This window comes from Acomys russatus, chromosome 10 (assembly GCF_903995435.1).
Source record: "Acomys russatus chromosome 10, mAcoRus1.1, whole genome shotgun sequence".
Classification (NCBI taxonomy): Eukaryota; Metazoa; Chordata; class Mammalia; order Rodentia; family Muridae; genus Acomys; species Acomys russatus.
Window position 1 is genome coordinate 33,659,587 of NC_067146.1, and position 16,974 is coordinate 33,676,560.

General features: G+C 40.2%; 1 protein-coding gene across 3 annotated transcripts in view; it reads right to left on the reverse strand.

Annotated features, from left to right (window-relative positions):
- The window catches only part of Dync1i1 (dynein cytoplasmic 1 intermediate chain 1), a 290,402-nt gene that overhangs the window by 229,290 nt on the left and 44,138 nt on the right, over window positions 1-16,974 (reverse strand). For 2 of the 3 annotated variants that reach the window (XM_051151961.1, XM_051151959.1), the window contains one exon: window positions 3,602-3,661. The exons of the other annotated variant lie outside the window; for it this stretch is intronic. In XM_051151961.1, coding sequence (XP_051007918.1) covers window positions 3,602-3,661 — 60 coding nt within the window. The remainder of the gene's footprint in view (window positions 1-3,601; window positions 3,662-16,974) is intronic. 3 annotated transcript variants of the gene reach the window in all.

A 16,974-nucleotide genomic window follows, 5' to 3' on the forward strand; every position in this document is an offset into this window, starting at 1 on the left:
ATAAAGGCATTTACCGCAGACTCTTTCCTTGGTTTAGAGAGAGCTAGTAGGTAACAAATGCCAGTACCTAGATGTTTCCTACAGACTGAAGAGGTCACACCACACACAAGCAACCCAACTTTTCCAGCTTCTGTGGGAGGGACTGGTTCCTACCTCGCTGTGTCAGGGAACACATGGGACTTAGTGATTTTTAGCCTCCAGGGAACCACAGGGGGAAAAAGATGCCAGTTTGCATGAGCACAGAGGCTTAGGGGACATCCAGGATCCCTAAATGAGTTGATAGTAAGGACATCTCCTCACAGGGCAGGTCTGTGAAGACCCAGAGAAGTAATGCTTTGTCTACTGTGCTGAATCCAGGCCACTAAGGGGAATGAAGAGAGAAAAGACGTTTCAGATGAAAGAGCAACCTGAGTCTGTGGAAAGCAACACCACTGGCATGGAGAAATGTGTCTCACCCAGTGGAGGATTCAAAATGTCAGCTTATAAATGTGGGAGACCTATGCTCTAAAGGTAAGCAGTACAAATCTCATATGGTAAGAATCTCAATGCAGAGGGAAAATGTAAAAATGGCCCATCTATATACCATAGAACTGAAAGACACATTCTGAACTGAAAAGCAGTTGGCCTCATCAAGTAGAAATTGCTAGTGAACATGAGGACAATTCACTGGGAAAATACCCATAGAGGAGAGAGGGATGAGACAAAGAGGAGGAGGAGGGGGGAGGAGGACGATGAGGAGGAGGATACACTAGGGAGAAATACAGGTCTATACAAAGAAATGAAGAACATTAGAAAAAATATTAACTGTGTGGATCAACATTACTTTCGTCATTTAAGTCTCTTTAAAAAAAATCAGAAGCTAAGTAAAAGGGCACATTTTAATGTACTTTATAACATATATAAAAATGAAACTTTTAGTAACAATAGCACACAGGTCCAGAGCAGAGAGACAGGCATAGAAATAGCCTCCATTTCCGCTTTAGTAAGTGAGCACAAGCAAAGGCAAATTAAATACCATACAAGTACAGGAAATGAAACAATCAAATCCAAGCAGAGGTAGACGACACTTTTGGGGGTGACAACTGTTTGCTTTCCTGGTGGCAGTGACAACGTGATGAGTATGTATGCACGCCAAACATCAATTTCAATAGCTCCTGTATAGCATTTTCTGTCAGTTGTATTTCAGTACAGCTCTTAAGTGAAGACACGGAGAAAATTACAGACAAGGGTCAATCTCATGCCAACTCAAGATGAGGAAATAAAACTGTTTCAACAAAAATCTTGTTGCCTGTGGGGTATTTCATAAACTTTTGTATGTACCCCAAATATAAGGCCTGCCAAAAAGGGACACTGTCATGCTGCAATATTTGAAATTGTAGCCTGGCTAAAACAATATCTCTCAAATGTTCTCTGATAATTCCTTCCAAACTCGCTAAGACAAGCCCCTCTTGGTGCCCAGCCACACATCTCTTTGTCTCTCTCTGACTCACTGACTACTCAGAAGTGAGGTGGGAAGGCTAAGGAGAGAGCACTTTCTCCCCAGGATGCTTTAATTTGTATGCTGCACTTCCATCTAAAAACAGATAGAGGCAAGAAAATCCCTAACTACTCCATATCAGCACGTGCAATTTAGCAATTCCGCAACACACCTACAGTATGCCAACTTAAAGGTGTACAAAAACCTCACCAGCTCCCTTCTGCTTATTTACTTATATTTAAAAACACTATGCCGTATTGAAACAGTGTGAGCTGTGACTTAGTATATACTTATTGTTTCTCTGTTTTACCTAGTCACATTTCTTGATTATTTAAAAAATATAATTTGAAATAGATAATGGACGGTCTAACAAAATAGCCCAAAACTAAGGAATCTTCAACTAAAAAAAAAAAAAAAAAAAAAAACCAAAAAAACCCAAACTTAGTAATTAGTTTTTAAAAATAAATTTCCAGTTATCTTCTGAACTTATTTATAACTGATGTACTAGTAAGCAAGATGTTATGGTTCTTGGTTTAGCATCCCTGTGAGTCAGCTACAAACTTCTGCAAACAAAAATGGCTGCATACACATGTCATTTAATCTGAACTACACAGCGGGTGCTGAAATGGATGGAAACTCAGAGCTATAGGCCTAGGAAGCTGAAGAATTCAGGATAAATAATAAGTAAACAGATGCCCCGTATGCAGATATCTTGGTTTACTTTTACAAAAAATAATGTTGCTATAAAATGTTGAGGTATCTATTTTGGAAGTATCCAATCTTATGTTGGAAAATGCCATCATGTCACCTCGAAGGGAGGGGACATCATGGCAACCATGACAGTCTTTCTCAGTTTCTGTGTAGAACTCTTGCTATGGCTGATTTCAAGTTGCTTTACCTGTGCTTGAAGCCAAAGAAAGCATAGAATCAGTTCTTCTGAGCTTGAGAGTGAGCTGTGAGAGCTTCCACAGAACATATCTCATGTGTGGCTACAGCTAATCCCAATCTTCTAAGGAAACCAGAAACTAAAGCCCGTGTGACTTATTCTTTATGGATGACTTTTCAATGTGGAAGCTACCCTTCACTCTCTAAAAGACATCCATTTGAAAACATTTTTCCTCAGGAGACATTCCCCCACACTGAGTATCTGAAATATTGGGCAAATTGACTTTTTGTTTGTTTTTTAAAATTGACTTCTTCTTTCACAAAAATGTAGTTATTATAACTTAACCGAAATTAAGAATTTATTGTAAATTCTCTAACCAATGAAAAAGAAGTAACACCAACAAGACACAACATTTTCATACTGAACCCAGACAAGGTTAGTGGTTAGTGAGAGGGGAGGGCTCTCCAATGCCAGGCCTTATGTGTCCCACTTTTTTTTTTTTTTTTTTTTTTTTTTTTTTTTTTTTTATTTTTATTTTTTTTTTTTTATTTTTTTATTTTTTTTTTTTATGATTTTTCTTTTTTTATTTTTATTTTTATTTTTTTATTAATTTATTCTTGTTACATCTCAATGTTTATCCCATCCCTTGTATCCTCCCATTCCTCCCCCCCCATTTTCCCATTATTCCCCTCCCCTATGACTGTTCCTGAGGGGGATTACGTCCCCCTATATATTCTCACAGGGTATCAAGTCTCTTCTTGGCTACTTGCTGTCCTTCCTCTGAGTGCCACCAGGTCTCCCCCTCCAGGGGACATGGTCAAATGTGAGGCACCAGAGTATGTGAGAAAGTCGTATCACACTCTCCACTCAACTGTGGAGAATATTCTGACCATTGGCTAGATCTGGGAAGGGGTTTAAAGTTTACCTCCTGTATGTGTCCCACTTTTAAGTGGAAGGTATAGGCTTTGGTTTGTCATTTTCTTTGGGGTCAGTGTCACCTTGCACTAGTAGGATTTAACCAGGGGAGGGAGGGCAAAAGTCATCTTTTTGTGGTGTTGTCCACAAAGAGTGACTTTCTCCCAAGCTGTGGAAAAAAAACTAATAGAAGAAAAGAAACTTATCAAACCGGAAGTCTCAACAAAAGGGGAAGGAAGCAAGAGCAGTTAACAGCTCCAGCATTTCCAACACAACTATAGCAGAGAAATCACAGACGGAATAACAAAAGAGCGGACATATACCCAAGTTCTGAGTCTGACTGCAGCTGGAGCACTGAGGGGTCTGTGTCCCACTGCAGGGTCCTAATCGTGCAGCACAAAGGAAAAAGAACACAGAGAATTAACAAAGGGGGAGGGCAACAGAACAAACCAAAGCATGTCATTCTTCAAGGCAACGACGGCATATATGGTACACACACAGAACAGCCCCCCACCCCACCCCCAGGGATTATGACAAAAAAAGGAAGCTTTCTTTCCTTTCCTTTGAATAGCTGCTTGATGTCAGAGACTATGCCGTTACCATGGAAGAAAGCCTAGAGCCAATTACTCCAGCACACGCACGCTTTCACTCTCATGCACATGTGTGTGCAGCGTGAGCACATGTGTACACACACACACACACACACACACACACACACACACACACACACACACATAGCTGAGGCACATTTCTCTGACACCTTGGAGCCCAACTGCATCTTGGAGCGCTAAGCTCTTCCATGGAGCAGAGAGAATTAAATTCAGCTGGACAAGGACAGTAGCATCTGGGGAAGTCAGACTAAATGGAGCATGACCTCAGGGTCCAGGGAACAGTTGGCTTCCTCAGTCAGTTATGACAAATATAGTCCCATTACATTTGAGACCAGTGAGTCACTTTATCCATACAGATTGAACAAAAACAGTCTCCAGTGTTAACAGCTGTCTCGGAGGTGCCAGATATTAATCACATTTTGTATCTTCTATATGTTTCATAACATATATCACAGGATGCCAGTAACTGTGGAGCATCCACTTTCCTTTCTGGTAATAAGATGGGATAACTATTCCATCATAAACAGAGTGTACACAGAGACTTTCCTCAGGTGGGCCTTCTACAGTTTTCAACAAAGAGTCTGTCCTAATGAAGCAGGCATGAGATTTTCTGAGAGACCATTGATGGACACTTTATTTTTGCCATTGGGCATGTGTGCTTTCAATCTCGCCTCACTTACCAGCTGGGTGACAGTGCGAATGCTGTTCAAGCTCTTAGCCACCCCACCCATAGCCCTTTGCTTACTGAAAATTAAGACTACTCATAGGGTATCAAGTCTCTTCTTGGTAGCCTGCTATCCTTCCTCTGAGTGCCACCAGGTCTCCCCATCCAGGGGACATGGTCAAATATGGGGCAGCAGAGTTCATGTGAAAGTTAGACCCCACTCTCTACTCAACTGTGGAGAATGTCCTGTCCATTGGCTAGATCTGGGTAGGGGTTCGAAGTTTACTGCACGTATTGTCCTTGGCTGGTGCCATAGTTTGAGCAGGACCCCTGGACCCAGATCCGCCCATCATAATGTTCTTCTTGTAGGTTTCTAGGACCCTCTGGATCCTTCTACTTTACCATTCTCCCATGCTTCTCTGAGCATATACAGGGGGAGGAAGTCCCCCTCAGTCACAGTCATAGGGGAGGGGAGTAAGGGGAAAATGGGAGGGAGGGAAGAATGGGAGGATACAAGGTATGGGATAACCATTGAGATGTAATATGAATAAATTAATAAAATATATTAAAAAAAGAAAATTAAGACTACGAAACAATGGCCTTGGCATCTCCTGAGAGACTGAAAATAACAGCACTCTGGTCTCACCTCACTTACTGGCTCCACACTATAGCTTCACAAGGCTCCCAGGACACTGTGAACATGTTAAGGTTTTCTTTGTCGTGAAGACTCCCTGGCTTCTAAGGCTGTGCATGCTGTGCTTGCAGTGTCTTCTCAACTCACTTGTAACCTCCCCTCTCCCCCACCACTTTAGGAGTAGCAGTATCTGCCTCTTTGACCCAGCTATCTGCACGGCTTGAGAGCTCGCTTCTTTCCAACCTTGGCTTCTACGTTCCTTCCTCAGAGATTCTTCCACTTCTCCACCTGATCGTAAGTGGTACTTCCTCACTACGCTCAATTCTTTCTCTCCTCCTGCTTTCCCTTCTTCACAGCACTCATACTTTCCTCAGATCTCATTATATATTCCTTTATTCATTATGGCCATTTTTTGACTCTGGACTTAAGATTAAGCACGGCAGAAGCAACCACATCTCCAGATTACAGGATTGCCCCTAGAACTGTGCCTGCCAGAGGTGCTAATATAGTGGACTGTTTGTTGAATGAGTAAACGATTGAGTCTTTCTCAGATTATCTCTATGGATTAGATACAAGTCTACTTCAAAAGTGCAAACAACAATTTGTTCATCAGTAACTATGCTTATTACTATGATCAATTTTTGTGTATGTATGTGTGTCTCTGACCTACTTGTCTGAGAGTTTCATCAGCTCCATGTGCAAGGATAGAAGGACAGGCTTGGAGAGACTTCTTGTTTACTCTGGCTGTGCTCTTGACTTCTTTCCTGAATTTTCTGAAAGCTGATCACTGAGGTCCAATGGGAACACTAGCTGGCCACTGTTTCTTAGACCAGCAATTCTAAGGATTTGAGGTTCATGCAGATGCCTGAAAGTTTTGTTAACATGCCATGTCTAGCCTAACAGAGCTGCAGTGGCTTGGGATTTTATAGTTTGGACAAGGGTCAGGAGATCCGAATGCTGCTGGCCTGTGGATCACACTGTCTATCAGGGGCTTGACCTTGAGGTCTTACTGAAATATAAAATGCAGGCTCCAACTCTGAGGTTCAGCTTCAGTAGCTCTGGGGTGGAGTGTGAGAGTTTGAGTATCAAGTCTCCAGGCGGTGAGCACGAGGCTGATTGCGGGACAATCTTGCATAGACTTTTCCACTGTCAGCAGATAGAAAGCATCGCTTCTGCTCAGCTGTCCCACCAGAAGCTAACACACAGTTTGCTTTAGCCTGGCCACTTCCAGGCCAAAGAACCAAAGTGTCTGGCGGGGGGGGGGGCAGGATTCAGGCAGCAAAATGACTGAAATCCCTCCTAATGCTTCTCACCCATAACCAGTGGTATGGACCACTGCTCTGAACCCATTCTCTGCTCAAGGGAAGTGATTCTGCCTGTTCCAGATGCCAGTTTCACTTTGGTCCAAGCAGTAGGTGGAACAGAGCCATTATAAACATGTATAGAGATCTAACTTAGGGGCCCTGTTTCTGCTATGGACACAAATGCTTCCAGCTCTTACTGACCGAGAAGCATTTCCATGTCAGGGGTGGACTCGGGTGATTGTCAACGTGCCTTCAGGTTTGGTTTGGTTGGGATGATCTTTCTACTCCTCTCTGCACAAGAAGAATGCAGCTGTGAGAGCTCTCGCCATTCTATTGCCCAGTGAACCAATCACCTGGCCCCATTGCCTCTCTAGGAAGACTGCTAGCCTTTGGATTTCTATCAGAGTCATCTACTTAAGTAAAGACTCAGTCTGAAGTTTGCATTCTAAAATACTTATTAAACTATGTGCATTCATGTGTGTGTGAGCGCGCATGCACATGTGAATACAGACACCCTGGACAGCTAGAAGGTGATGTTGGATTCTCTGGAGCTGAAGTTACAGGTGGTTGTGAGCTGTGCAACATGAATGCTGGGAACCGAACTCAGGTCCTCTACGGAAGCTGCACATGCTTGTAACTGCTTAATTGTCTTTCCAGCCCCTGGTGTTTTAACCAGAGCAACAGGGGTGATATATGCAAGTAAATGTGTGACAGCCCTGTCGCACTTCATCAAACACTGTATTCAGCAAAAGAAATCCCAGTTATTACCAGCAGAAAGCTCTAGGGTTGGGAATAAAGCCAAGGACATTGCCACACATGCTACTTTTATTTTTTTTTCTTTTCATATTTTCCATTATGATCTGTGGAAAGATCAGATTACCCAGAGTGGACTTTTTATTTTTTACTTGTAAAGGAACCCAAAGTCAGCTCCTTAACTAGGTAAACATTGGTTTGTATTTTCCAGGAGGGCCAAGGAGCCTGTAGTAAATGTTCACCAAATTCTCTTTGTGCAAGCTTACAGAGAAGCTACAAAGCAGAAGGCATCATCTTAGGGTGGCCACATCTGGACCTTCAGGTGAGAGTGTTGGGTTCTGGGGATGGCTTTTGCTGTATCAGGCAACTCTCCTGTATCTGACACAAGGAGTGACGCTAAAGCCCTTCAGTATATGAACATTATTAGACTTCATTTTAACTTGTTGTCCTGCTTTTAGGATATTTTTGTTCAGTCAATTTATATAAATATTACTTTGTAACCTTACCAAGTTACTTTATTACTGAAAGTAAAATGATAGTTCAGTATATAGCTTCCTGGGGGACGTGGAATATTTCAGGGAATTTATTTATGGAAATGAAAGTGGAGCTACAATTGTAAGTTAAATATGTAAAATATCATCACACATATACATCATTCCATGTAGAAATTATCACATATAATTATGACATTAGTCTCATGTCTCAGTTTTTTGGGAAGGTTTGTTGAATGCATATAAGGCACAGAAAATTTTTGATCAGGGCATTGATTTACTTATTCATGAACCATCTGTTGAGGTCCTAAAATATGGAATACCATGGTAAAGGAGTAAAAACCTTCAAGCAAATCACTGTTCGTTGCGGGGTGATAGACTGTGCACAAATGGCTTCTTAGGATAAGGTAGAACTAAAACATGATATGCCAATGACATTGCAGGTGTACAGTGGGCCACAGGAATTGCATTTAAGGTAAAATTTAAATAAGGGAAATTATACATATGAATATTCATACCTAATTATATACTGATAACATATGCCAAGAAGAAAACAATTCCCATTGATTGTGCAGGGCTTAGCACAGTTTAAAATTTCCATTAATATTAGACAATAACTAAACAAACATCATTAAAGGTATTAAAGATAATAGCAGTTATAAGGTTCCCTTCCCTAAGTGATTTCGCTGCATGGCTGCTCAGGCTGTGGGCTGGGCCACCTCGGTCCTTTGGGAACCAGAAAAGGAAACAGTCTCTCTCCATGGAGCTTAGAGATCCTATTTGACTTCACTGTTGAATGCTAGAGTAGGATTTGGACATATGCTCACTGTTGCCAGTGCCTATTTTATTGCACATAGTTGCTTAGTTATTGTATAGGCCATGTTTACTTTACTGCCAACTAACCAATCTATCATGAGAACAGTAACTTCTAAGACAAGCAACCATACAAACCCAACTGTCTTCTTGTCTTGAATAATAGCTTCCTTTGAAGCCAGATGGCCAGCAGAGAGTTTGAATTTAACAGAGGGGAAGTTGGATATTTAACATTATAGCCTCCCCTGGCTTTTCTCCAAAGCATTTTCATCTGTCACTGAGAACATAGGTAACCACCACCGCTGCCACATCTCTCCCACAGCTCTGTCATCTTTAAGCTGTAAGCAGCCCAATCTGACTCTTTCTCATAGTACCCCTCCTTCCCTCCCTCCCCACTCCCTCCCTCCCTCTTCTTTCTCCCTCCTTCTGTTCCTTCTCCTCCTTCTCCTGTTCTTTTAATAAACTAAGTCAATCAGATTTCTGTCCAAGATTCCTGCCTGGGAAACCATCCTGGTTTTGTTTACTTGCTTTAACGCCATGCGTTTGTCTGTTCTGGTCATTTGTAGATGTCTTCTTAGATTAACTCTCTGAGGACCCACGAGGAACCCTCACAAGGGACCTGTGGTTTGCTTAGATAATGAAAAATGAGCAACTCCCTACCTACTCTGTACTAAAGGACGTTGTGGTCCCATGCTCCCACATTTGGGTGAGCAGTTATAGACATACCAATTAAGGCCATATGTATCAGCTTTGTTTAAAATACTAGGCATAGAAGCCTCTCATGTCATGTACAATAATCACTTATTCAAGCCCAAGTGTGCCAGATACACTCTAGTCCTAAAAAGCCTACCATGTAACAGTTTGCCATTAGAAGGCCATTTTGTTTTTTCTATATGTATCTTTTGAAAAAAAAAATCTTCAATATAGCAATGGTTTAGTAAAAACCTAGCAGGACTTCAAATCTTATAAACCCTTTACTAATTTCAAGCTCTAACTCCTGAGAAGATTCTTTCTTCTATGGTCTCACTTCATCTACTCACTTTCAGCTTATCAGAGAGAGATTAAATATTGAAAAATAATAAGCCTCAGAAGTACATCTTCAGTGGGAAAGACATGCTATCTGGTTGCATTTGCATAGTCCTCTGGGTAGCGCTTTCTTCCTGCTCAGTTCTTACCAAGTATGGTGGTGTCTGTTTTTTCATCCTTATTAAACACCAGAGTAAAAAGCCCTACAAAAATTACCCTTTCCAGGTTTTGGCTAATAAGAAAATGTAGCTAAGAGCTGTCACTTGTGATGTTGGCATCCAGCACAGCTGAGCCATTGTCACATTGCTATTGACATTTAAATTAGTATAGTTTTTTTAAAGCAATATGCTAATAAGCACTAAGAGCCATAAGTGAATTACCACCACCACCACCACCACCACCATCCCCCACTGCCACACACACACACACACACACACACACACACACACACACACACACACACGTATGATTTCAAGAAACTCAGTCTGTAAGTAAAATAGCATCAGAAAAAGAAAAATAAGATGATGATGGCGATGATAATGGCAGTGATTGCAATGACAGATTCTGGGTCATCAAACCTCATGCTCAATTTCTGTTGCTCAGCCCTAATGTCTCCTCTTTTCCTCCCATACCGGGAAGTACTGGCCAATCGGGATTATAGCATCTCTCTTTTCATGTCTGTGTCTTGCCTTAGGTCACTGTCATTGCATGACCCTCACATCCTCATCACCTTTGAACTCCAAATTCTACCTTTTCAAATGTGCTTTGGATGTACCTGTGAACAAACCTACCCTTCCTTGCCCCATCTGTCTGTTTTTATTTACTCCCGCCCCCCACAACAGCCCTAACTTAGACTTGCAGCTTTTCTCTATCTGATCAGCGATTCCCAAATGTATAGTCAGAGCTGGAAAACATGAAAATGCTGCCTCCCAGGCCTCATCTCAGACCTGTGCCCTATGTGGATTGAGTGACACAGGGCTCCATGTGGGAACTATTGACCTAAACTAGCCTCCTAAAGCCTGATACCCCTCTTCTGTTTAATTCAGAGTCTATGTCCCATCTATCTGAATGTCTCCTTCAAGCTCAACATTTCCAAAATATGTGTGCAAGGCTCAGCTCAAAATACATTTGTCTGTAATAACCCTGCTCAGAAACACTTTATATTTCTATGAGACGTGAATTAGAGAAGCGCCTTGGCCGTTTGCTAACTGATTCTCTTGGTAAGTATTCACTCCAGCTGACCTTAGTTGCAGCCTTGTTACACCAGCAGGTTATAGAGGAGGACCAAATGCTCTGAGCCCAGAAACTGGATTTCTATCTTATTTCTGAAAGGCAATCCTCACCTTGCTCTTCAGTTCCTGTAACAACAGCCAGAAAGTCATCTGAAGTAGCATCTGCCTTCAATCAACTTGTACAGTATGCTTGTCCCTCTCTGGACCACAGCTGCCTTGCCTTTAGTTGTGTCTTCATCTTTACACCTACACCCATCCTCCACAAACCTCATCCAGATTTATGTATGCTGCGCGCACACACACACACACATAGGCACACGCACACACACACACACTAAAAATGACAACAACACCTCATTAAGTGGCTTCATTAAATCTATTAGATGGAGGCTCTCTCTAAGAAAGAGTTAATTTTGTGTTTCCTGAAGATCTGGCATAGCGTCTTAGAGACCATGAAGTCTCAACCATTCATTGACAGAAGCGATGAATGAATGAGCCAGTGGATGCTTAGACCTGCCTTTCTTGTAGACGGGTCTGAAGTGTGATGGTAAACTTGTTCTAAATGAATAGTTTTGATTTTCTTCATTTAAAGAATGAATTAGAGCATGCCTTCCTCACTTTTTAAATATCCACCAGAGCATTTTTCTGAGTGGTGCAGCATGTTTTTGTCTCTTATTTTTGTTAGGAGCGTATACTGTTTTTATTGTGACATTTTCATGTGTACAGTGCATTTTGATCACACTCACCCCCTTTCTTGCTCCTTTCCAGCTCCTGATAACCTCCTTTCTTTTCACATCTAGTCACCCTGTTACATTCCCCCCTCTCTGTGTGGCCCAATATATTAAATAATTCAACTATGTATGATGCCAGTATATGCTCTTAGAAGATATTTCAGACTCACTTCCACACTGAAGAAGGAAAACCTATCAGTTAAGGGCTGGCTATGTTGCTATTTTGTGTTGAGGAGCAAAAGACGTCCTCATCTTCTCCGCCCTAAGGAATTTCAGTGTATCTCTGTAACTGAAACCCAGGTTTCATGTACTTCTTGTTCTCTCCAAGATGGAGAAACAGGTCAAGGGCAAGACACAGAGTCCTCACATGTACCAAAATTGTTCTGAACTCTGGGGCCACATGTCTTCACTAGCTCCAAATCAGACAATGAAGAGTTTAGGCTAATGTGAGCATGGTGCCTAGCATAAAAATCTTTAGTCAATGTTTTACACAGATACCTTATTTTTTTAAATGCCATTTCTAAAAGCAAAACAGGAAATAATTAAGGGCCTTTTAAAATCCATCATATCACTCAATCTGTCACAGTCATTAAAATGATGCCTGTTAAGGATGGTATTTAGATAACGAGTTAACGTTTTACTTCTCCATCCCAATTATTTTTTTATTTGGGACTGGCAATGATAGATAAGGCTTTTCTTATTTTTTATTATTTCCCTACGAACCAACTTGGAACATTGCGATATATGTTTCCATTAGACTCATTTGGAAAGCCCCCTTTATTTTCTGTGTGCAAATCTCCTCCCTAACCCCTGGTCCCTAATGCAAGGCTCCAGTGAAGCCACTGGGACGTCCATCTGAGCTGGATTCAAAGGAAATGAAAAATTGCCATCATAGCGCAAGTCCGTGCTCTCTCCAGCCTCACACAGAAGCCTGCTGCCAAGCAAGTGGCTTCTCTGGAAGGAGGCACAGCATCCACGGCCAAAACAGATGCTTGATTTGCAAGTAGTACCAGACGAGAGGCACAGTACACTCTGCCTGGAGCCAGAGTCATAGAAGGGCAAAATCTTAACCGATCAATTAATGTACTATGTAAGGAGAAAAGAAATCCTATATCACAATCTTAGCTACCAAAGAGAGTGACTTTTTAAAAGGTTTACATTTTATTTTTTTAATTACATGTGTGTTTATCCTTGTGTGGGTATGTGCATGTGAGTGCAGGTGCCCTCAGAGGCCAAAAGAAGACATTAGATCCCTTGGAATTGGATATGCTTGCCATGGGTGCTGGGGAACTGAACTCAAGTGAGCCATCTCTCATATTCCAATGATACCGAATTTTAATCTGCTTTAAAGTAGTGTCCAGATTCTCTGACATCCAACGAACAGACAGCATCCTGTGAAATCCTCCTCAAATGATAATGTATGACTGTTTGATTGAATAAACACAATTAATGTTATTACTCAATTTCTCATAGTTCTTATTCTGTTACTTTTCATCCTTATTAACTCTTAATACCTTCTTCCCTTCGGCTTCTAATTTGCCGGATTGGGATGACAGTGACAATGTATTCAACAGTTGGTCAAAAGTCCCTAAGTCTTATGTAGCCCCAGAGAGTCCTGGAGAGCCTGATTGTAGATAAGAGTTAAAGTCCTGTAGATAGTTTGTCAGGTATTAAAGTCCATAAGTTTTCTTTCTCTGAGGCCACTCAGAGAACAAAGTGGTGTCCACATGCTGTCAGCATAAGAAGCCCACAACCAATTCCTGTAAGGCATTCTAATTTGCTCAGGTGAGAGCTCTCCAGATGGGAGACCAGGGAAGTGCAGACTAAGCACTCTATGGCAGGCTAACGTTCTAGAGCAGAACTCTGTTCTTGTTTCTGGAGTCTAATCTGAAAGGTATGAGGGTCTGGAAGCCAGCCACACTCTCATGCTTCCCTTGGGAACTGTGCTCCCTGCTAAACACCTCAGCAGTCATTTCTCTGTGCTGCATTTGGGGTTACCTGGGGAGGCCCTCAGCTTCTTAGACAACAAAAGTTGGTACATGGGAGGACAGGCATCAATTCCAAGTTCTAGGGGAGTATGCTGGAGGTAATTAGGGAAATCAGAAGGTGATATTGATATCAAAGAAAAGTTGAAGTAGAAAAATACAGATACTTCGATTAAAAAAGTAAGACATTCAGGTGCTATGAATTGTATCTAATATGTCATAGATATGATAAGAAAGAATATGTAATAGGGTGCTCACCTTTGGTGGTGGGACAATGATGTTTTAATGTACTTATTTTCACTTGCTTAGGCTTTATAATTATATTAAATATACAAGCAATATTTTAATAGTGATTTTAAAAAATATCGGGTAGCTGGAAAGATGGTTCAGTGAGAAAAGTCCCTGACACACAAAACTTGGGAACCCCAGCAACCCATGAAAATGAAATGTGCCTTACATTTGACCATGTCCCCTGGAGGGGGAGACCTGGTGGCACTCAGAGGAAGGACAGCAGGTAGCCAAGAAGAGACTTGATACCCTATGAGAATATATAGGGGGAGGTAATCCCCCCTCAGGAACAGTCATAGGGGAGGGGAATAATGGGAAAATGGGGGGGGGGAGGAATGGGAGGATACAAGGGATGGGATAAACATTGAGATGTAACAAGAATAAATTAATTAAAAAAATAAAATAAAAAGTCACAACAACAAAAAAATAAATAAATAAAATTAAACATGAGAGTTTAAAAAAAAAAAAAAGAAGAAGAAATGTGCAGCTCACCTCTGCAACAAGTACATGGGTTGAGGCACAGACATAGGTGGCGCACTGCATCTCATTGGCGGGCCAGCCTACAGAACTGATGGCCCGGGTTTGTCGAGAGGCCTGTCTCAAGCAATGGGGTACAGAGCAGCTGAGGAGGACATCTGACATAAACCTCTGGCCTCCATACACACATCACGTTCACATGTGCAACTGTAACAACCAGCAAGAACGCACTGATAAAAACACACTCACCCAAAGATAAATAAATGAAAATGAAAAGTTTTAATAAAATGTTTGGTGGGATGAAATATTCCTATTTACTGGAAAATAGAACTTGATGATAAGACCACAGTGGTCAACAAACAAACCAACCAAGAATATCAAAAAACAAAACAAAACAAAAAGCAATTAACTCTTATCATTTTGTATGCTATTTATGAAAAGCAAACATCATAAAGGTTTTTTTTCTGACTATACTGACTATTGTGTTGATGTACCAGAAAATGTTATTGTTACAAGAGAAGACCATACGATGTGCAATTGTCTTGTGAGGTGTTCATGTATGTAATCATTTTGAAAAGTTCTTTTGTGGTTCAATCATTTTGAAAAGTTCTTTTGTGGTTCAATCTTAAGATTCCAGTAAACTTTGTGAGATCAATGCACATTCTGTATGCTGCAGGACAGCACAGCTGCAGCACAGGCTCTGGTTTTGAGAACTTTAAGATCCCACAGCAAAACAGGAGAAGAGAATAAGCACGACGTCCCTATGAGCCAACCATGTAAACAAAAAGACCTGATACGGGCTGAATACTGCCATGTATGCAGATTCATTTCTGGCTCGTGATTTGAAGGTGTGTGAGCAAGGCTTGGGTATGTCTACTAATGAAGACTTTAATCTAGCCTTGGCCTGGTGTTCACAGCTTCACATGATTACTTAGATGAAGACATTAGCATGTTAATCAGATTTGATAATGACATCTACATCCTTCATGAGAAAAACTTAATAAGGTTGTTTTCCATTTGAAAAAAATATGAATAAATTTTTAAAAAGACCAGAAAAAGAAAGAAAAAAATAAAAATTTAAAAAATAAAAACATGAAAAAGAAAAACATCTAAATCAAACTATGAAAAAAGCAGATCATTACAACAACAATAATATCTAAAATTCACAATTACTATGTCATGCTTTTTCCTTCCAAGTTATTTACCAGCACCAATTTGCTACATTTTCAGCATAATCTTCTAAGGCATTTATATGAATTATTTGAGATAATATAGGTTATAGTTATAGCTTTTGAAAACTCAAGTAAATCAGCTCAGGAGAAAACAAAAAACCTACTACGTTCTATGTGAACTTGAGGAAATGGCCAGTGCTCACAATGCCTCGATGATGCCATTGATACAAAATTTGAAGTAATACTTAATTCATCAAGTCAAGAACAATTGTAGTGTTTACTACATGGATTCAAATTTAAAAGCAGTTCCCATTTTCAAGGAGCTCACTGTTTCCTAAGGGAGAAACTAACTCAAATACACAAGAGTCATTCTTCTTCGAGGTTTGTGAAGTATCTTTTATTCAATTGTAGTGCATAGAGGACATTTTTAGAGGATTCAGGTTAATATTCTTTATCATATAGAGAAAACTGCTTAGTCTTGAAACCTAAGAATAGGGGTTTGAATTCTTTAAGTACCCCCTAACTATGTGCTGTAATAACTACACTTCCATTTTTTAATCTTTTTATACCCTGGAACACTCTTGCATTTTTAACCAATAATAATCAATCATATCAGCATGCTCTATGCACTGTGTGTTATTCTAGCTGTGTAGACTAAGGCTTTTTATAAAAATATGTTTATAAGTAAAATTACTTTTTCAAATGCTTTATTAATATAATTAATTTTTAAATTCTAAGAGCTTGTTATTTGCCCATTATGATTAACTTAGAAGTAGTTGATTATACTAAGATCAATGAAAAAAGGAGGAAAACATTACAATAGAAATTGTGACTGAGAAATGGGCTATTAAGCCAAAATAAGTAATTGTAAAACAAATGATGGACACTTTAAGTTTTAAAATATTTAATTCATACCAGTACAATTAGGAATTATTTTATATTTTTATTTAAAACATTTGTTCTCAAAATGATTAAAGGGTTTTTTTTTTTTTTTTTTTTTTTTTTTGGTTGCAAATTTTCTGTTTACAATTCAGTATTTTAATAAGAGACATGAAGCATGCCAACTTTCTGCTGGGTCTCAGAGGACATTTTTAGCTTGAGCTTTAAATCCTGGGAAAGGAGCAGAAGAACTTATGTACACCTTGAGGTATGAACAGCTGTGTCAACTGGATTCTGAAATCTTTGGAAAGACTTCATATCCTAAGCAAATAGGCAAGCTTCTGTGTGCAGGAGCTGACTGCACCTCCCTAGGCTTCAGGTCTGTGAAGTCATTAAAGACAATAGTAACTGTTTTCAAAAAGTCACTACTACATGAGGAAAAAATACTTAAAATAGAATTCTAAATTTTGAAATATGATACTCTCCTATATTTTAACATTCGTCTACTTTATTAAAGCTAAAGCATAAATCTGTCTGGAATTTTACATTCAAAACAAGGCCAAGGTGTCCCAAGACACTCTTAATTCATTCTTTTCAGACAAACTTCATGCATCGTTTTTTGCGGAAATGATTCTC